The sequence below is a fragment of the Petaurus breviceps genome, unplaced genomic scaffold (genome assembly GCF_028583685.1).
Source record: "Petaurus breviceps papuanus isolate PSGF00001 unplaced genomic scaffold, PetGlider_PUasm1.0 118, whole genome shotgun sequence".
Lineage (NCBI taxonomy): Eukaryota > Metazoa > Chordata > Mammalia > Diprotodontia > Petauridae > Petaurus > Petaurus breviceps.
Window position 1 is genome coordinate 19,076,570 of NW_027185616.1, and position 22,429 is coordinate 19,098,998.

The window sequence follows — 22,429 nt, forward strand, 5'->3', positions numbered from 1 at the left end:
ACTCAGAATACAAGCATTTTCTTGCAGCAATGACACTCATAATTTTTTTTCCTCTGCTTCCCATGAAATCTGAACTTGAAAAGAATAGAAAGGAGAGGATATGTGATGAGTTAAGCCCGAGAGTACCTCATGGAAGGCTTCCTTGTGTTATCACTGCTACCACCTAAGGGATGAAGAGTTTCTCCTTCAAAGGCGGTAACCTTCTCGACATCTCCCTAGTGTCCCACTTTGACTGCTGCTTTATCTTGGCATGTCTTCAGCAAGTTGGTGAAAGATCACAAGAACATCAGAGTTATGGCCTTGAGGAAGAGGTGAGAAAATGTACCTCCCGCCCTTGCTTACAGAGGTGGGGGACTACAGGAGTGGAACATTGCAGACTTGGTTGAAGGGACTGGTTGGCTTTGAGGAATGCCTTTGTACCTCTTTTTTTTAAATTTTTTGTTATGAGGGGTAGCTTGCTGAGTAGGGAAGGGATAATTTAAATAGTAGAAAATATTGGGCAGCTAGGTGGCACAGTGGATAGAGTGTCAAGCCTGGAATCAGGAAGATTAATCTTTATGAGCTAAAATATGACCTCAAATACTTACTAGTTGTATGACTCTGGGCAAGTCACTTAACCCTGTTTGCCTCAGTTTCCTCATTTGTAAAATGAGCTGGAGAAAGAAATGGCAAACCACTCCAGTATCTTTGCCAAGAAAACCCCAAATGGGGTCACAAAGAGTTGGATACAACTGAAACAACTCAACACCAACATCAACTATAAAAACATTTTAAAAATCGTCAAGGTAGTACTTATCAAGAACCTATCAAATCCTTGGCACTGTGGTAATCCCTGGGAAGACAGAGAAAGGTAAGATAGAGTCCCTGTCTTCAAGGAGCTCTTTGGAAGAGACCTTTAAGATCATCTAATTCAATCCCTTCATTTTATATGTGGGAAAACTAAGTGCCAGAAAAATGGTCACTTACTGTCAGTTGTCAGTGACAGATCTCCTGATTCCCAGTCTAGTACTTTGTGTATCATGCCAGAAGTTCTAATGGGCTACAAACTCTAAAGGGACCGGACTTGGGACTACATTGGGAGTATGGGATTCCAAGGAGTACCTTATACCAATGCAAGTTAGCGCTTTCTCTCCAGCTTTTTAGTTTTAGAAATAGTATGTCAGACACAGTGTCTGAACCTAGGGCTCCAAAGCCATCTCTCTATCACACCATATTGTGTCCACAAGACAAACTATAGAAAAGGAGGTTAGGTGGTCTCTATTTAGACCAGACAGGTAGGTAGTTAAGTAATAATCAGGCATTACAGTTCTTTTTTTGTTTTATATCTAAATTTTCTGGCTTGGTCTTTTAAAAAAATACCAAAAGAATACTTATTTTTAAATGTGGTTTATCCCAATGCATGAACTACAGATGGCTCATTTCATGTGTGTATGCATATATGTTTAACATACATTCACACACACACACACACATATATATATATATATATATATATACACACACATATGTATTTGTTATAAACCCATTGTGACCCCATTTGGAGTTTTCTTAGCAAAGCTACAGTAGTGGTTTACCATTTCCTTTTCCAGTTCATTTTATGGATGAGGAAATTGAGGCAAACAGGGTTAAGTGACTTGCCCAGGGTCATATAGCTGGTAAGTGTCTGAGGCTGGATTTGAAATCAGGTCCTCCTGACTCTAGGGCTGGGGCTCTATCCACTGTGCTCCTAGCTGCCTATATGTATGTGTATACACATACATATGTATATATGTATGCATGCACATATGTATATATGTATGATGGGTGTATGTGTTTGCACACACATATATACACATATACATATATTATATATATATATATATTGCCTACATGTGTATACAGATATATATTCTTTCTCACTGTTGAGGGCCCTTCTTGACACTTGCTGGCTCATTCTTTAGCCTGGCTGTTAGAAATATTCTGCATTTCTTTCTAGGCCCCAGGTATGACTCCTCTCAGCCTGATGAACCCCAGTTTGGTAGCAAGTTTTTCCCTTGGATTTTGCCTATCACGTCTTTATCAAGTTTTCCTTCCTTAAGTCCAAATTCCACTCAGCAACTGGTGCTCATTTTTAGGTTTTTCTTATTTGAGTTGTTTTTGGTTACCTTCAAATGACTGCAGGTAACAGATGAAAGCAAAGAGAGATAAGGCTTCTGGGCCATGTATTAGATAGATGGAGGCCTATAATGCTTGGTTGCAAAGCTGACTGTCTTGGGAAAACTGAGGGAGAGACATTCAAAGGAAACATCTTGGCAGCAGAATAATACATCTCTGCAGGCCTGAGGCTCCCAAGTCATCTCACCTGTGTCCCTCCTTCTTGGGTGTACCTGGGAAGGTCTGATATTCCAGATCTGTGTGCAAATTGCCCAAGGTCCTTGGTACAGAGAGCAAAGGGGTTTGGGCTGTGAGGATGCTATTACAAAAGGGTAGTGATGGTTACATCCTTGACAACAACTTCTGAGCCTTCCTTATTTGGGGCAATGAGCTTGTACCCAACTGAAGTCAGCATTTTTAAAGCTCTGTTTTATTTGATACCATTGTCATCTATTGGGAAATAAGGCACAGAATATGACACAAGACACCCTCCCATTTGCAAGGGAATGTGTTTTAACTATCCTTGATAATGATGAAATCCATGAATTGTCCTGTTATGTGAGGGAGTCAGAAATGCATACTTTTGGGATTTAAGCCTCTGAGGTTGTTAGATAGGGTGGAGAAGAAAGTGTTCAGGATGCAGGCTTAATGGGTATATTTTTTCTTTTCTTTCTTGCTCTTCAGGGGAATGAATCTGTGCTAATACAGAAGAGTGTCATCCTTTACCCAATGTCTGTGGTCAGGGGCACAGGATCCTTAAAGTCAGATCTGGTATGTTCATTCCTTTACAGGGAAGCCTTTGACATGGAGGGGAAGGGGCTGCAGGATGAGGCTGGGGCTAGACACTGGAACGTGTTTGCTCTGAAAGCTTTCAGGGAGGGACCCCGGCATTTCACATATTGTATTAGGAAGCTCAACGTGGCTCTTTCTAAGGGCTTCTGATACACAACATAAACAGAAAAGAGGGATATTTTTTTCACAATAGCATTTTCAGAACTAGCAGGTGTGGTCCAAAAGACACTGATTTAGAATCAGTTGGTTTAAGTTTCAGTTTTGGTCTGACAGTTATCTCAGCATAGTTCTGGAGTCTCATTTTCCTTATCTATAAAATGGACTTAAAATACTTATGGAGTCATTGTGAGGAAAGCATTCTGTAAACCTTAAAAGGACACATATATCTGAGTTATTTTTACAGTGGTTATTGCCTGATTATCATCAGACTCACTTTAACATTACTTAGTGGATATAGCTCTGGACTTGGAGTCAGGAAGAACTGAGTTTGAAGCCTATCTCCAAGACTCACTAGCTATGTGACCTTAGGCAAATCATTTAACCTTTCCCAGCCTCAGTTTCCTCATCTGTAAATGGGGACAATAATAGCATCCTAACAGGTTTTTTTTTTTTTTGTGAGAAATAATAAGACAATACATGTAAAACACTCTGAAATCCTTAAAGTGCTATATAAATGCTAGCATTTCAAGCTCCGGGTTAGGGACAATCTTCATGGGATTCACAGAATCATAGTTCTCTCAAATTTAAGGGAGCCTGTGATGTCATAAAATTCTTTAGAGCTGGCTTTAGAGATTATTTTTTCCTTTTCTTCCCCTATCTGACCCCCTCTCCTCTAACTGGACTGAACTGGATTTCTCCTAGGGAGATGATCATAGGAGCATAGCTGACAGCTGGAGGACTCTTTGGAGACCCCCAAATAAACCCCCCTCATTTTTCAGATGAAACTCAGATCTGGGGAGTTGGAGCGCCTTGCACAAGTTCACTTAGGTGGAAAGCATCAGAGACGAGATTTGAACGAAGGTTTTCTGACTCCAAACATGGAGCTTTGCCCCCTAAACTTCTGCCAGCAGCAGTGTTTATCCCTGTATATGCAGGAAATCAGAAAGGGTGAAGAGATGAGAGGGAAAAGAAGGCAGAATCAAACTATGACCAGAGATGGCCAGGCTCAGTGGCAACTAGCTGGTGCAGTGGGTGAAGCTCCAGCCTAGAGTCAGGAAGCTTGATCTTCATGAGTTCAAATCCAGGCTCAGACACTTACTAGCGCATCCCAAGCTCCTATTGGTCTGAGGGGCCACAGTGGGATACACTGTAACTTGACTCTAACATTGTGGTATCATTTTGGTCCCCTTCGAGAATGAAGGGCAACAACCAATCAGCTTATTGTAGGCTTAAGCCTGTTTGCCTCAGTTTCCTCATCTGTAAAATGAACTGGAGAAGGAAATGACAAACCTCTCCAGTATCTTTGTCAAGAAAATCCCAACTGGGGGCGGCCAGGTGGCTCAGCGAGTAAGAGCACCGGCCCCAGTGTCGGGATGACCTGGGATCGAATCCAGGCTCAGACACTTAGCACCCACCCAGAAACACCTGGTTGTGTAACCTTGAGCAAGTTACTTAACCCTGATTGCTTAAAAAAAAAAAAAAAAAAGAAAATCCCAACTGGGGTCATGAAGTTGGGCAGGACTGAACAAGGACAAATCATGTTCATCCTTGTAAGTCCTTGGGGTAAGGGAAGGAGGGTGGGTAAGAGCTCCAGGATATGGTTCGATAGCTCCCGAAGTTGCTCCAGCTTTCATGGCTTGGCTTGGCTTTGCCTGTTGTTATGGGTCTCACTGACATTGGCAGCACAACAGAGGTCATACTTCATTTGGATAAGGTGCCCCTGAACCACGCATGCCCCTTATGTTTAAGGGTCAAAGAGACTTGAATTTACTTTAAGCCATGCAGACCTGCTCTCTCCAGTTGTTTTAAATACAAATACCAAACATTTCTTTGGACAACTGTCAGAAAGTTCTTACTCCTTCCCCTTGACTGGCCCTGACTCGAGTTAGGGGGGGAAAAACCAGTTCATCACTTCTGATCTTCTGATATCCTAAGATCATAGATATAGAGCTGGAAGTGAGCTGCTTGTTACAATAATAGCCAACATTTATATAATTGCTTTAAGATTCGCCAAAAAAAAAAACCAAACAACCCACATATTATTTGATCTTTGCAATAATCCTATGGGACAGAGGCCATGATCAACTCCATTTTGCAGATGGATAAATAGGTTGAGAGCAGTGAAGTGACTCAGGATCACACAGCAGGTCAAGTGTCTGAGGCAGGATTCAAATGCAGGTCTTCCTGACTCACTCTGCGGTACTCTCTCCATAACATCATCTTTCAGCCTTAGAAAGGGCATCTAGTTTAAGCTACTCAGTTTATAGAACATAGAATAGCTATAGAGGTGAAAGGGATCTTTGGTTAGGCTCAAAGATCTAGGCCTCAGGAACCTACCAGACCCCCAGAGGCCATCTAAACCCACCTCCTTATTTTCAGAAGACTGAGGCCCATGGAAGTTCAGTGAATTATTCAAGGTCAAACAAGCAGGATTTGATCCTCTGATTTCAGACACTGTGCCATACTACCTCCCCTTCATGAATTGTCTGAGCTTAAAATTCAGAAGATCCTATGACCATAGATCTCTATAACTGGAAGGGACCCCAGAGACCATCAGATTCAACCTCTTCACTTTACAGATGAGGGAGCAGAGGATCAGCTACATAACATGCTTGAATCACCCAGCTAGTAAGTGACAAAAGTAGAATTTGAATCCTGCTTGTCTTGCCAGTCTTCTCCCTATTGTAGTGCACTGCCTCCCCTGTGATAAGATAGATAGAGTGCAGGGCTTGGAGTCAGGAAGACTCATCTTCCTGAGTTCAAATCTGCCCTCAGACACGAGCTGTGTGACCCTGGACAAGTCACTTAACCCTATTTGCCTCATCTATAAAATGAGCTGGAGAAGGAAATGGCAAATCACTCCATCTTTGCCAAGAAAACCTCCAATCACATCATGATGAGTCAGATGTGACTGAAAAAAAATCTGAAAAATTCAGATGTTCCTGTGTCTGTGCTTCTGATGCTTAATGTTAAAACTCCCCTTTTAACAGATGCTGAACCATGCTTTCCTACTATCAGTTAGATGGTACAATGGGCAGAGTGCTGGACCTGGAATCAGGAAGAACTGACTTCAAAATCTGGCCTCAGACACTTACTGATGTGTGACCCTGGGCAAGTCTGATGCCTCAATTTCTTCAACTCTAAAATGAGCTGAAGAAGGAAATGGCAAACCATTCCAGCATCTTTGCCAAGAAAACCCCATATGGGTTCACAGACAGTCAAACATGACTGAAACAACAAATGGCATATAATAGGTGCTGTATAAATATGTTAACTATTATTATTACCATTGTTATTATTAATGGAGAGAAGGGGTACTCCTTGTAGGGAATACTGCTTACACTGTAAGGGTCATTTGGTTTTACTTGACAAGGAAGGGCTTAATAGCAGTGGTGGTTATGCTGAGATGTACTTAAAAAAAGGACTATTGTAAAAAAGAGTGATAACAAAGAGAAATTAAGTAAATATACATTTTAAAAAAGAAACTATTTCTATTTTAGTGTAACTGTAACTGGCTCCTCTTATTACAATCATCTAACAATAATCTGGGGCTAATTGGAGGAGAAGGAGAAAGAAAGAATGTTGTTTCCATTCCATCTTGGCATCTGAAAAGTTAGAAGCGTTTTACTTATCTCAGGAAATAATGGTGGAAGATATAGGCAGCAGCTTGGCAAATGCAGCAGGACCTGGTGCCAGGGCCTTTGTGTCTATAACTTCCTTCACGCTGTCCACCTGGAAGGGCTTCTTCCCTATCATGAGACTCCTATGGTGCCGGCCAGATCGCTGTGCTCACATTTCTACCGATGGCTTCCATCACCAAAAACCAGCACTCACATTTGGATTTCATAATCACATAGAAGACTGCATGGGCAGTGGGAAAAGTTCTCGATTTGGAGTCCAAAGATGTGGGTTCAAATCCCAGCTTTGCTATTTATTACCTGCATGATCTTAAGCACTTAACTGTGGCGTGTCCTAATGGGGACTGGACTTGGGAGTCAGAAAGGGCTGGGTTCAAATCTGGTCAAAGACTCTTAGTAATTGCGTAATCTTAGGCAGTTATGTGGCTTAGGGGAGAGACTGTGCCAGGCCTGGAGTCAGGAAGACTTGAGTCCAAGTTCAACCTTAGACACTAGCTGTGTGACCCTGGGCAAGTCACTTAACCTGTTGCCTTAATCTACTGGTGAAGGATATGGCAAACCACTTCAATATCTTTGCCAAGAAAACCTCATGGGCAGTGTGGTACACAGGGTTATGAAGACTGGGACATGACTGAACAAAACTAAGTACACAAATAAATGTGGCAATTTTGTTTGCTAAATTTAACAATTTTTTTTCCAAAACAAATTGTACCTAACAGAGTTCACAAATTCATATACAATCCTTTGTTTTTTTTTATTTATTGAAGTATTTTTTGATGAATGGTAAGTACATAATATGAAAAAAAAATCTAGAAAGAAAAAAACCTTTTTTTTTTGGGTAGGGTGTCCAGACCCATGTATTATTTTATCAAAGTAAAGAACTCCTGGTATGGTAACTCCCTTCACTGATGCAGATTTGCAACTCCTCCTTAATTCATCAGTTCAGAGAGTTGGCTGGGGCACTGAAAAGTTAACTTTCTTACCCAGAATCTTGGGAATTGAATCTAGTTCTTACCGACTCCAAAGCTAGCCCTCTCTCACTACATCACATGGTACCCTGGTGAGGGATAGATGTATCTATGTGTAAATTTTTAAACCTTTCCAAAAAGGGGCAAACCTGACAGCACTGCTCTTTGACCTTTATGAACGCAATTAGATAGAAAGTCATCCTACATACACTTAAAATGCTTGAGTGATGGCATCTTCTTCCACCATCGCAGGTCACAACAACTCCTCTGTGTTTCAGCAGACTGTCTTTGAGACTTGCTGTGGACCAAACCATTGAATTCCCAGTAGTTAAACTTTTAGTGACAAGCTTTTAGTGACTGAGGTTGGTCCTTAGAGGAGGATAAACAGCCCAGTACCAGGCACAGATGAAATATATTGGCAATAAAAGAATATTTAACAAGATTCCTTTTCCTCGAATCTGAGGAAACAGTTCTGTGAACTGTACAGTGGGGTTGGTTAAATTTCAGTTTTCCTTCTGGAAGAGGACCAGAAAAAAAAAAAAGGAACCACAGGCAGATGAAGAAAAAGAACAATGATGCCCTTGGGGAAAGAAAATATGAAGGGCAGGTTACCAGGCAACCCCTGCATGATGGTGGCACAATAAGCCCCAGTGGCAAAAATCAACTCTATACAGATCATAGCTGAGTCAGCAGCAGATGAGGGAATATGCAGGCCTGCTTTTCCATGTGAATTGCTGTAATTATGGCTGGAAGGCAGGTACAGCAGGCACCGTGTAAAAGGTACCTCTTCTGATGGTAAGCTAGATTTTGAGCCTCTATGTGCAGGGCAGCTGGTGCTGACATCTTTATTGAAGAAAATGCCCTCAGCAGCCTGGGGAAAGTTACTTTCCTGTTCCTCTAGCCACAAATTCAATAGGGACAGTAATGCTAGAGGACTAGGATTCAGAAGACCTGGGTTTGAATCCTCCTCCTTCAATTTATCAGCTGTGTAATCTCAGGACAAATCTCTTAATTGTTCCCAGACTTGTGTTCTTTCTATATAAATTGGGAATAATCATCTCTCTGCCTCTCTCAGAAGGCTATGCAGATCAAAGGGGAATGACATCTAGAGTGCTGTATCTAAGTCAGCTCTTATTATGATGGGCAGAGGCCCTGGTATGATCTCAGAGCCTTGGAACGTGGGATTTTCAGATTTTGCAATTGGTAGAGAGAATCAAGGTTAACTCTAAGCAAAGTAAACATCAGAGCCTGAAAAATGTCATTTTAAATAACAGCTCCAAATCTATTTACCACGTTGCTATCTCTCAAAACTTGTCTCCTTATATTTCTCTATATGGTTCTTTTCCTCCAACCAACTTGGTCTCTGCTTAGGAAAGTTACGTGATCTCTTAGGGTCAGCTCAAACTTCATCTCCTTCTGACTGCCCCGATTCCCAAGTGACCTTCCCTTTCTCTGAACTGCTTTGGCCATTACTGTCTGCAGATGTCATTCGTCATAAATCACATACTCTCACAGCAACTATTTATCCCTTTACTTATAGTGGCTATCTTTTCAGCTAGACCACAATTCTTTTGATCCTTAAAGGCTCACTCAAAGATTTATTTGTATGGGGCAGTTATTCAAGAAATGTCTGTTGGCGATAGAGTTACAGTTTTGTAGTTCTGTTTTACTAGGAGACATTTTAAATAAATTGCAAATGAGAAAAACAGAAAATAATTTCATTACTTTCCATTTCTGACTCTATTTACATTTTTTGTCCTTTGTGCCCCATCTTGGAGCACCAGTTAAATTCAGTTCAATCAAATGCCCCCTAAGTTTAAGATTCTATCCTATGCTTCAAGGCTATAAAAAGGAAAGGATTTGAACTCAGGACCTCCTGACTCTAGGGCCAGTGCTCTATTCACTGTACCACCTAGCTGCCCCAGGAATGTGTCTTGATGAAGATGATTCCAATTTTGGACATGCTGGATTTGAAGTAATGAAAAGCATCCCCATGGAAATTTGCAGAAGGCAAATGGAAATGAAAGACAGGAGTTCAGAGGGGAGGCTGGGCCTGAGGATGAACATCCGCAGAGATGAGATGATTAAAGCCAGCAGAACCAAAGGAAAGAGTGTAAATGGAGAAAAGGTCCAAGTGCAGAAATTTGAGACTTATGAGTCATAAGATCAGAGATTTAGAGTTAGAAGGGTCCTCAGAGGACATCTAAATTCAACCCCCTCACTTTATAACCAACAAGCATTCATTAAGTGCCTACTATGCCTCATACTATTAAAAATGCCTACTGTGTGTCAAGCACTATCCTAAGAGCTGGACATACAAAGAAAAGCAAGCGAGAGAGTCCCTGGTCTAAAGAAACTTATAGTCTAATAGAGACAATATGCAAATAATTATTTACAAATAAGATATATGCAGAATTAATTTGGAAATAATCAACAGAAGGAAGGCACTAGAATGTCCCCTTTGAAGGGCTGGGAAAAGACTTCCTGTAGAAGGTAGAATTCTAGCTGGGACTTGAAGGAAGCCAGGGAAGCCAGGAAGTAGAAATGAGGAGGGAGAACATTCCAGGCAGGGGGGCAGCCAGTGAAAATGTACAGAGTAGGGAGAGAGTTTTGTTTTAGAAACAAGTATGCCAGTGTCACTGGATTGTGGAGTATATGGATGTATCGTCAAGGCAATATTCACGGCACTGATGGTGATTATGAATATATTGGCATAGTTCTGAATTGCAAAATATAACAGACTCTCTATATAGAAGACAGAAGTAAAACATTTATTCAGACACCAGAAAGCCAGATCCCAACACCAGAAAACCAAATCCATCATAGCAGCAAAGAAGTTGAAACACCATAACACAATAGGAGCCACACCATCATCCCAAAGCCTTTCCACAAACACTCACAAGCCTAGCTGTCTCCTTGCCTGTGTCCTTTCTCTCTCCCAGCTCTAACTGCTCTGACTTCCAGTTTCCTGTGGGCTCTGTTCCACCCTTTAGCAAACTCCTCTCACCACAGGTTCCATGTGATTACATTTGGCCTATTAAGGGGCAGGGAAGATCTTCAAATTCCCATTCCCATTACAGTGGGGGTAATAACAAGACTAGAAGGAGAGGAGGGGGTCAGCTTATGAAAGGGCCATATTGAGAATTTTGTATTTGATTGTGGAGGTGATAAGGATAAGGTGATAAGAGTTTATCATGTTGAGGGATGATGAGGTTAGATCTGTGCTTTGGCAAGATTAATTTGACATCTGAGTGGTGGATGTACTTGAGTGGGGGACAGACTTAAGACAGGGAGGAAACTGAGGCCCAGGGAAGGTAAGTGACCTGCCCAGGGTCACAAAGCTGCCATGGCAGTTTAATACCAAGTTCTGGAATGCTAATGCATCCACACAGAATTCTAGGAGTCCTGCCATTGCTTTGATTAGTTTTGAGCTACTGAATCCCCAGCCACTTCCCCTCTTACTTACCGCATTATGAATTCTTTAAAACACAATCGCAACTTGTTGTGATGCCGGTAAAGTTTTGGGTCAGCTGGAATTTCAGCCAAGAACACTTGGGCTACCTCTAGTGGTCCCTAATAGAAACAACAAAATACTTTAATGTTTCACTTAAAAGAAAACAAATTTCCTCAACATTTTAAAAAAATTCGATTTATTTGGTTCAACATTTTGTTTCACAGAGTGATCAATTTTTCATCCAGACCTGTGATTTCAGTGGCATTGAAAACAAACTGTGGAGTACCTCCACTGACCTCTACTGCACAGTCAATCACTGGGCATTTTCTTGCCCTGCTCAGGCGCCAATCAGAGGGAGGGGAGGGGATAAAAGGCGATACAGGACTCTGGAGTCAGAAATCCTGGGTTCAAATCCCAATTTTGACAATCACCAATGTAATACCTGGGACAAATCACTTAGCTTCCCCAATCTAAGTTTTCTCATCTGTAAAATGAAGGGGGTGGACTAGATGGCCTCTGAGGTCCCTACTAACGCTAGAACTATGCTTCTATGACCTGTAGGGTCTCAGAGTCATGGTGCCCTTCTCCCAGCCCTAGTATGACACCCACCTCCTACACTCACCCCCAGTATGACTACTGGTGGACTCTTGTTTGCGCTATCCTTTCCCCCATCAAAGCCAAAAGAATTCCTAGTCATGGTTCCATTTGAGTTTAGCTGGGAGGGTGGACATATACAGTCGTAGGAATCCTGGAATTTCAGCAAAATGAGGCCTTCCCCCTTGTCTCTCTCTTGTCTCTCTATAGGTGAGAGTCAGTCTCTGTAAACAAACAATTGATTTCTAAGGAATCCTCCCAACTGGGCATATTCTGGCTCAGAGAGGCTTTCCAAGTCAGGACCAATCTAGATCTCAAATCCTATAGCATGTAGTGGAGAAGATTACTATATAGGTTAGGGCGGCTAGGTGGCACAGTGAATAGAGCACCAGCCCTGGAGTCAGAAGGACCTGAGTTCAAATCCAATCTCAGACACTTGACACACTTACTAGCTGTGTGACCTCGGGCAAGTCACTTACCCCAATTGCCCTGCCTTCTCCCCCCCTCCAAAAAAAAAAAAGATTGCCATAGTAGAGAAAAGAAGACCCTGGTTCAAATCTTGTCCCAGATATTTACTGTGTGCTACCCTGGCCAAGTCACTTACTCTCTCAAACAGTATCTTTATATGTTAAATGAAGTGTTGGAGCAGATGATCTCTAAGGTCTATTCCACGTTTAAATCAATATTGTTAAGATTTGTGGAGGCAGTTTTCGGCTTACTCGGCCAACTCAGTTTTTTTCTCTGTTGGATGGTTACATATGAAAACAGGGACAAAAGGGGTGGCAGAAACTTCCTTGGGCTCTTCTAAACTCTGAAAATGTCTGACCTAAGTTTTCCAGATTTCTGTGTGCTTTGGGCCACGTATATAAGACAGAGAAAGAGGACAAGACTGTAATTTCCGGGGGAAAGTGAGATTGCACTTCTTTTCATCCCAGTGCCTCTTTTACCTGATTCACAGTGGCTCCCACAGAGCCTTGTAACACCATCTGAAGCATCTTGGCATCTGGAGGCTCCTGGTTGACAGCCACGGCCAACTCCAGGGTCTTCTTCTTCATGTCTTCAATAGCAACTTCAATTGGGGTCAACACAAACTGGAAAAAACAAGCAAAAAACAAGAATGGGAGGAAGTCACTGTCTGGTCCTAAGAAATAGAGACAGGGACAGAGATAAGGATGAGACCGGTAATTTCATTGGCATAGGAAACTCTTGGTTAAGGAAATTCCTTCTACCAAAGCAGGTCATCATCTCTGCAACTTGGAGTTTTGAAGGGTTAGTCTAATCTAGTCTGTAGGTTTTTCTTCCACATCGCTGGGGTTAGGGGTGTGATGTAAACCCCACCCCACCCCCATCTGGAAAATCTGTGTACAATTTTTGGCCCTCTCCTCATACCAGAGAAGATTTTGAATTTTTTCTTTTTATTTTATGAGGGGTTTATAGTAAATATACATATATTATATGCATTTCTGAGTTTCTAAACTTTTTCTGTGTCATCTGCTGGCTTTGGTGTGTTGTCTGCAGCTTCCCTTAAACTCACCTCAAGTTCCCATTTAATTTCTTATGCTGCCCTGTGATTTATTGAAACCATGATGGTGAAAGTCACAATGTGTAAGGGATAACTATAATCTAATCTTTTTTTTTTTTTGGAGGGCAACTGGGGTTAAGTGACTTGCCCAAGGTCACATGACTAGTTTTTATGTTAAGTGTCTGAGTATATGCCAACATGGCATATACTATAGGCATAGGGACAAGACCTTTTATTTCATTGACATATGGAGCACCCAAATGAGGAAACTTCCTCTAACAATGCAGGTAACCCATACCTTATCAACTACTTAAATCATAGCATTGAAAAATTAAATGACTTCCCTTGGTTTACACAGCAAGGTATGTCGGAGTGGAATTTGAACCCAAATCTTCTTGGCTCTGATGCTGGCTCTCCATGTAAACTCTTAGTAATACAAATACTGGGCAGAATTAGAGATGGCAGACAAAGAGGGTGATTAGATTCATGGGCAGAGGGAAAAGACATGGTTGGAAGGGTTTCAAGACAATTTGAATGAAGAAAGATGGTTTCAGGTGAATCTTATTTCTATTCCAGTTCCATTTCCATTATGGGGGTATATTATTCCATTTGCAACTGCAGAATTAAGGGCTGTCGGATCATAGGAGGTGATGTAATGAGATGAGTACTTTGGAAAACTTAAAGGTCTATGTAAATGTCAACTCTGGTTATTATTATCAGGCCTCTGGCATCTCATGCCCTTTTTTGGTATTATAGAAAGTGGTTCTTCCAACCCCAATTGAAGGTAAATTTCTCATCAACAGAGTCTTAGTGGTTCACCTGTCAATGGTTTAGTATAATCCTCCTCTCTGTAAAATTGTGGCTCTGGTGACAGAGACAAAGGTCAGAGTGTCAAGACAGTCTGGTCCAGAATCAAAGAGGTCTTCATCATTTGTTCTGGTCTACAATAGTCCTACTGTTCAATACCTGTTAAACCAGGATCAGGACTGGACTTGTTATTTCATTGGTACAGAATTCCTAGATAAGGAAACTCCCTCTCTACCAAGTGTTACACAGTGATTAAAAAAAAATCAATAAGGAGTATATAGCAGCTGCCCAATGTAGGCTGGCTATTGCTAATAAATAATATTAATTCCAGAATCACCTACAGGAATTTACATAACATAGGGAGCAGAGAAGAGATGTCTGACCACATCTGGACACTCAACTGCACTTTGGGAGTAAAATTATTCCCAGGTAGGAATTTGCAAAGGCTCCCTTCTTTTTATTTTCACTGCCTTATGGTGTGGAGAGACCAAACTCTAATTCGGATCCCTCTTCTGGGAGTCCCTCCTGCAGCAGTTCATTTCCAAGTTTTCATTCTCCCAAATTGTAGTCATTTCCAGGTGACATTACCTCTTCCTTTTGGATGACTCTGATTCTGGTCTTGATATAGGGGAAGGCATGCATGGTGGTCAGGATGGTGTTCCTTCTGTGCTGCTCATTCAGCTCTCCCCGGGGCCGTCCCTCTAGGGTGAAGGGGGTTGTGTACATGAATCTTCGGAGGTTGAAGTTCTTCTCAAAGTAGGTTACCCTGTCTTTCATCTCATACTCATCAAAATATGGCTCCACAAAAGTGATTTGTATGTAGGCCTAAGGGAAGGGAGGGAAAAGGAGGGAGGAAATGAGCCTCATTTTCCAACCACAGAAACAAATCATGACGAAGGAAGGGAACAGACATGCTGGGACACATCAAACAACAGGATCTCTTTAACTTTACTGAGGCTGATGGCATCAAGAAGGAATTCAGCTCCTTTCCAGGAACCCCCACCACTCCCACCACTCACACCAAAGTCAAAGTTTTCTTATTCACAACTGTCTTTCTTTTTGAAATTTTCATCAAAGAAATTTCAAAAAAAAATTGTAGGCCTTAAAATTATTCTCTAGGAAAATAAAAAAAACTTAATATGTTTTAAATTTTAAAATAAGTTCCTACTAAATGGTCTACTCATGCTTTTATTTTAAAATTTTGACTGACAGCATTAATAGGACAACTCTTTAGGAAATGGGTTCACCGTTACCAGACACAGGGCTACTATGATGTTAGTCATCATAGGGTAGCTAGGTGGTGCAGTGGGTGGAAAGGTGGACCCGGAGTCAGGAACACCTGAGTTGAAATCTGACGTCAGACACTTGCTAGCTGTGTGACTCTGGATAAGTCACTTAACCTGCTTGCCCCAGTTTCCTCATCTGTAACATGAGCTGGAGAAGGAAATAGCAAACGACTCCAGGATATTTGCCAAGAAAACCTTAAATGGGATCACAAGCAGTCAGACATGACTGAAATGACTGAACAATAGCAACATGATGTTAGTCAAGGACTAGAAAAATCAGACAGGATGGTAAATTATGCAGCCCAGACTGGTGGGTCATTGTTTTGTTTTTTAAATTTATATTTCAGGCTACTGAGAAGAATTATTGAAGTAATGGAAAAAACAGGCAAAGTTAGAAAAGGTTTCTCTTCATCTTGCCACATGCATTTCTTTTGCTTCATATCATGTGCATTTCCAAATATAATAGCATAGGGACACAGAATTAGAGCTGGAAAGTACTTCATAGGTCATTGAGCCCAATCTCCTCATTTTACAGATGAGGAAACTGAGGCTTAGAGAATGTAAGTCACTTGCTTAGGGTCATACAGTTGGTAAATATTTAAATTGGGATCTGAACTCAAGTCTCCTTGACTCCGAGTCTAAAGCTACTTAATATTCTTCTACCTCCTCCCCATCCCAAAAAGTCATTCCTTGTAACAAAGAAAGAAAAAAACAGTTTAGTAAAGCTATCTAATTGAGTCTGACATGTATATACAACCTAGAATGGCCTTTTAATATACAGGATGAGACAGAGAGAGACAGACAGACAGACAGACACACACGGAGAAAGAAAGAGAAAATGTGTGTGAACAGCTCATTAGGGTATTAAGTCTAGCCCCTTTTCCTCCTGACAATCATAACTTATGCTGTGTCTTAGTTTAACTTTTTTTTGCTTTTTGGAGGGGGGAAGTCAGGGCAATTGGGGTTAAGTGTTTTTGCCCAAGGTCACACATCTAGTTTGTATTAAGTGTCTGAAGCCGGATTTGAACTCAGGTCCTCCTGACTCCAGGGCTGATGCTCTGTTTACTGCTGCCCCCTGTGTCTTAGTTTATGAGCACTTATGTCTTAGCATGAGAACTTACAAAATATTATTCAAAGAAGAGAAATACACCTTTCCAGAATGGCTGTGACCAAAGGCTTTGGTGTCATTGTGTGGCCGTGGTGGCCAGGCAAAAAGTATAAAATGCCAATCAAGAATTTATTAAGTGCCTTCTGTATGCCTGGCACTGTTTTAGGTTCCAAGAATATATGTAGAAAGGATGAAATCCAACTTGAAAGGATCTTATATTCTAATGGGGGAGATAACAATTATACATTCAAGCATACAGACTAAGTATAAAGAAAATCAGTACCAATAAATACAGGACAGTTAAATATATTGCAGTTAGGGGAGGGAAGGCAATTGTGGAAAATCAGGAAAGGTTTCAGGGAGAAGGTGGTGCTTGGAGGAAAAGAGGGATGGCATATTATGTTGTATTGTATTATATCGTACTGTATTTGTGACATTGTATTGTATTGTGTTGCTTAGTACTGTGTTGTGGTACACTGTGTTGTGTTTGTTGTATTTGTTGCATTGTATTATGTTGTGTCACATTTTATTGTGTTAAATTTTACTGTGCTACATTGTATTGTATTATGCTGCAGCGTGTTGTTTTGTATTATATTCAATTCTAACTTCTATGACATAAAATCTGGGAACAGATCTTAATCTCTAATTCAAAAATCTCCTACTTTGCAGAAACATCGCATTGTCCCTCATAACAAAGTGCTAGCTCTTGTGGAAAAAAAGTGAATCCCTTTTACCTCAACAATCAAGGCAAAAGTTATTTTTCATTTTACTTGGCATATTGCATGAAAGATCATTTATTTCTCAAACTTACTGGTCGATGTCAAACGTGGTAAGTACTACCTTCCTTAAGGTTTCAACACCTTTATACTGAAAACTTGCATCAATAGGTGTTTGTTTTGCCATGGGTGTGGGATGAAATTATAAGGAAATATGGAGAAGGATACAGAGAGGGCAAAGATTTTTCACGACCTGAATCAGTCTTCACAAAAGAGATTTCAAAAACAAAGGCCCATTGCTTGAGGAGGCACATTTTTCCAGCCTAACAGCTTTTTCCAATCCTTACCTCTTTGACTAGCATCATAGTGACCCTGCATATGGTAGCAGTGAACTAAAGCTGTCTGGTAAATTGTTAATCAGAACTTTACATTTGTACTGAATTTGAATTTTCCTGGAGTATGATTTTTAAGGCCTAAGCTAATTTTTCTTCCTGGATACCAGGCGATGGCTAAGGCATATAGGATGCATTTCAAAATTCCAAAGGGTCACATGCTAGCTGCCGGAAAGGAAGGTCCCAAGAGGGATGCTGTTGTATAAATCCATCCCATACCTTATGAGGATCCAACTTAGTCTTGTCCACAGGAATAGAATCTTTAATTACTTCCACAAAATTTGCACCAAAACATTGACCATAAAATGCCTAGGAAAAAAAGAAACAATTCTTAAAAAGCTGTTTTGACAAAATTCTTCCCCACCCTCCCTCTCTTTTGGAAGTGTAGGGCAAGACTGGAAGAAGTACAGGGTTTACCTTGTGGGTACTTGAACATTCTAGCAATGGGGTGACATTGGGATAACACTGGAGCTAATGAGCAAGGTTCAGGCTCAAAGCTTCCACAGCCCAAAATAAAGAAAGGTCCTAACCTGCTGGCTGATAAACACATTCCTATTATAGGCATACTATAATCTTTAAAATGATTTAATTAATGATTACTGAATACCCACAGAGTAAGTTGCCATTGAATTCAGCCTCACTGATTCATACTATATAAACTCAGAGACCACCAGTCTTTTTTTTTTTTTTAAAGCAATTTGGATTAAGTAACTTGCTCAAGGTCACACGGCCAGTTATTTCTGGGTGTGGTGCTAAGTATCTGAGCCTGGATTTGATCCCCAGGTCATCCCAACACTGGGGCCGGTGCTCTTACTTGCTGTGCTACCTGGCCGCCCCTCACCAGTCTTTTCTTAATGTGGCAAACTGTAGCCAGAAGTATTTAAAAGTCAGTTCCATTCACTGCAGTGTGATGCAGCAAATACTTATTGGAGACATGCTCTGGGGCAACTAGGTGGTGCAGTGAATAGAGCACCGGCCTTGGAGTCAGGAGGATCTGAGTTCAAATGTGGCCTCAGACACTTACTAGCTGTGTGACTTTGGGAAAGTCACTTAACCCCAACTGCCCTGCCTTCCCCCCTCCAGAAAGACAAAAACAAAACAAATAAATACTTGCTCTGTGCTGGGTAAAACTTCAAGCAAACCATGACATTTAAATAAGACATAGAGGTTGCCTTCATGAAGCTTACAATCTAGAAAGGTAGGAGACATTCTTATACACAACTGTAATAGGTACATGTATATACAGTCATAACACTCAATAATATATGACAAACGCATTAATTAGCAAGTTACAAAACAAAGTTCTATGTGAGGTCTAAGGAGGAAAGGCCTTAATGGTAAAGAGATTAGAGGCAATTTTCATAGCAGCCTCCCTTGAGCTGGGCTTTAGAAAATGGGGAGGAATTCAGTAGAACATCTCTGAGTACCAGTTGTAGAAACAATACAGACCTGGAAGTAAAGAGATCTAGTCTAGCACTTTTACCAATTAACTGTGTGACTTTAAAGAAACCATTTAATCTCTTTAGGACTCAGTTTGGCAGCTAGGTTGTGCAGTGGAGTCAGGAAGACTTATCTTCAGGAGTTCAAATCTGGCCTCAGACGCTTACTAGCTGTGTGACCCTGGGAAAATCACTTAACCCAGTTTGCCTCAGTTTCCTCATCTGTAAAATGAGCTGGAGAATGAAATGGCAAACCATTCTATTTTCTCTGCCAGGAAAACCGCCAATGGAGTCACAGTGAGTCAGACACAACTGAACAACAACAAAAAGGCTCAGTTTACTTGTGTATAAGCAGGCATGGCAACTCCTTGCCAATTTTCCTGAAAGTAAGGTAGCTATGGGGTGAAAGAAGGGTACTAAATAAATTCAAGGAATTTGCACACAATATGTGTGCAGTGCCTGTGTCACTTATCATGAAGTGTTCAGGGGATTTTAAGTGAGGAGTAATCTGAGCGTACTTCAGTTTTTACAGTGCTGTGTTCTGCCATTATTTTTTAGTTCTTAGGATTAGTATTATTTTGATGTGTCCTCTGGATTTTGTTTTCTTCTTTTTGTCCTATGCTTACTCTTTTTAGTGTAGCTTTTAAGTGTCAGTGATGAGATTTAAACCTAACTGTGTGATCCTGGTCCGTTAATTTGTCTCTCTGAGATTTGGGTTCCTCATCTGTAAAATGGGCATAATAATATATAGATAGGGGCGGCCAGGTAGCACAGCGATCGGCTCCAGTGTCGGGATGACCTGGAGATCGAATCCCAGGCTCGGACACTCAGCACCACACCCACAAATAACTGGCCGTGTAACCTTGAGCAAGTTACTTAACCCCGATTGCTTAAAAAATAATAATAATATATAGACAGACGACTCACCTGGTGTGAGGAAAGCACTTTATAAATCTTCAAGTGCTATAGAAGTGGGACATATCATAATCATCAACTTAATGCCTTCGGGTCAAGAAGACTTGGAATAGGCTTAAGTAAGTCAGTAAGTCAATAAACATTTATTAAGACACTGGGCTCTTCTAGGGATGTGAAAAGAGACAAAAGACTTGTTCTGGTTCTTGAGGAGGTAGAGATTAATGAAATGGTAGAGACAATATTCAAACAATTGGGTACAAACAGGATAAATGGGAGAAGAATCAACAAAGGGAATATTTTAGAATTAAGAGGGATTGGGAAAAGCTTCCTGTAGAAGATGGCACAACCTGCCTCCGACACAATCTGGCTGTGTGACCCTTGTCAAGTCACCTAACTTCTCCGTTCCCTAGGTAATATTCAAGGATAATATAATATTTTGGTTATTTTTTAAAATTTAATTTTCTTTTGTGCTTAATAAACACCAAATAAAATGAGCATTTCCATATTCAAAGTAGAGTAGAAAAATAGAATTGTACTTAAACCTGCAGATCTCAGTTATGTACATCTTGCTTTTCTCCTTAAGCATACGATGAATTTGACATTTAAATTTCAAAACTGTCTACAAATTGCAGAGTGTCTTCTGATCTGTATCAGTAAGGTGAATTCCCACACTGGGAGTTCCCTACACCAATAAAATTAAAGTTTAGACCAAAGGAAAAGATTTTTTTCTCTACAGGTTTCTCCATTACAGTCTTCCTTCAATGCTTCAGCATGATGCAGAAGTGATCTCAACTTCTCCAAGGCTATGCCAGGAGAGTACTAACTCTGGCAGTTTCCACCAAGCTGGAAAGGCTTCAAGTACAATCCTGGTGATGGATTATGTGCTTGTTATCTGAGGACAACCCTGGAGTCACTATATCAGAACTAGGGTTCATTACCTAGAGACATGAAGCAGAGAGTGTAGTTCCTGCAAGCCAGAAATATTTCCCAGTGCAATTCATTGATTTAGCCTTGGATAAGCCCCTTGAAACTGAGAACTGTCTCACTGAATTTGGGAAAGGGTGCCAAAAATATCCCTGTAATCATAAGTACCTTGGGAAAGGGAACCACACAAGTGATGTAAAATCTTGGCCTTTACACATTCTGACAACCAGACACTGGACTTGTGGGGAGAGGTAGAGGAAAGGGCCATTCCAAACCTTTTCCCACCACCAACTGCCAGTGTGATTGCCAGATGGGCAGTATGGAGTGGTTTCTATGAGTCAGCGAAGCCAAATCCATGACCAGTGGTGGTGTTTGTTTTTTCTTTAAGCTACCTAGAAGGATGTACTTTAAATCCATTTCCACCCTACCTCCCCCAACCAGAAAAGTTTTAGATGCCAAGAACAGAAAGCCACACTTCTTACCTCTAGTCTATGTGAAACTTCTGGAAGCTTAGTAATTGCAGGCTCTTTGTAAACAAATTCCTGTTCATCCAAATCTCCAAATTTGGAACCATAGAAACCAACTCGGAAATAGGTTCCAAACATTCGTTTGTGGCCCTGGTAAACAAAAGGCAAAACTCCATATTCACACTTCGGCTTCTCTCATCTAAAGAAGCAGTGTTCATTAAATCACTACTGCCACCATTACTGTCGGGAAGACATCATTTATAAAAACAATAACACATAAATACATGCAAGTTTTCATGCTTATACAAGGAGCTTTGGGAATGACATAAAAGAAAGAGGAGTTCTTAGTTAGAACTGCAGCTAGGAATTCCTGAGCCTGGGGCAAATGACAATAGTCTGTGCAGAAGACTGTTTAATTGAGGATGGCGTCACTCTGAGACTGAGCTTTGTGTAGAGCATGATTTTTTGCTGTCTGAGGTGGGGGAGGGGAGCCACTGAGCCTGGACCCTGAGCTTGGTACTCCTGAGGCAGGTTCACACTGAACAAGTGTGGGTAGGACGGAAGATTAGGGGGTAAGGAAAAGGGACAGTCCTTGATGCAGTTGAGGGGGGAAGAAGTACATTTCCATTCTCAGGGAAGAAGTACAACTCCCCAGGGAGTGAATATATCTCACTACCTCCCCTCAAATTGGTACCTTGGGGCAAAGAATGGGTTGTCCAAGATTAGTTACAGCTACTGCTTTTGATTACACTCTCAGTTCTATTACTAATTCCTTGAGTGTCTTAGGGTACGTCACCCTCTTTTTTGATTCCTAAGGCCTCTCGTAAGGTGCTAATATCCAAATCACAAGAGAAATGTTCAGATTTTCTTCGAGCAACAAAATGGATTACATATTGCATTGGGCTCTCATTAGCCCACTTCTCCTCCTCTCACACTCTTGGTCCCATTTCATTTCTGTTCATTCATCATTAGTCATGTAACAAATTATGGGATACCACATGAAGGAAAACTCCCTGGAAAAAGAAGGGAGGTAAAGATCAGGGGACAGGGACAGGGACAACTTCTTCAGCATTTGTGACTAAATATAGCAACCAGGCCACAGGACGAGTTGGAAA

The 22,429-nt window shown here is 41.1% G+C and overlaps 1 protein-coding gene across 2 annotated transcripts in view; it reads right to left on the reverse strand.

The window, feature by feature from the left end:
* The window catches only part of DOCK8 (dedicator of cytokinesis 8), a 329,548-nt gene that overhangs the window by 6,346 nt on the left and 300,773 nt on the right, over positions 1-22,429 (reverse strand). Inside the window, exons 42-46 of one of the 2 annotated variants that reach the window (XM_069086859.1) lie at positions 21,330-21,464; positions 17,789-17,878; positions 14,656-14,892; positions 12,686-12,829; positions 11,157-11,263 (exon numbers count right to left, since the gene is read on the reverse strand). In XM_069086859.1, the coding sequence (XP_068942960.1) occupies positions 11,157-11,263; positions 12,686-12,829; positions 14,656-14,892; positions 17,789-17,878; positions 21,330-21,464 (713 nt within the window). The other variant, XM_069086866.1, reaches the window with a different exon arrangement.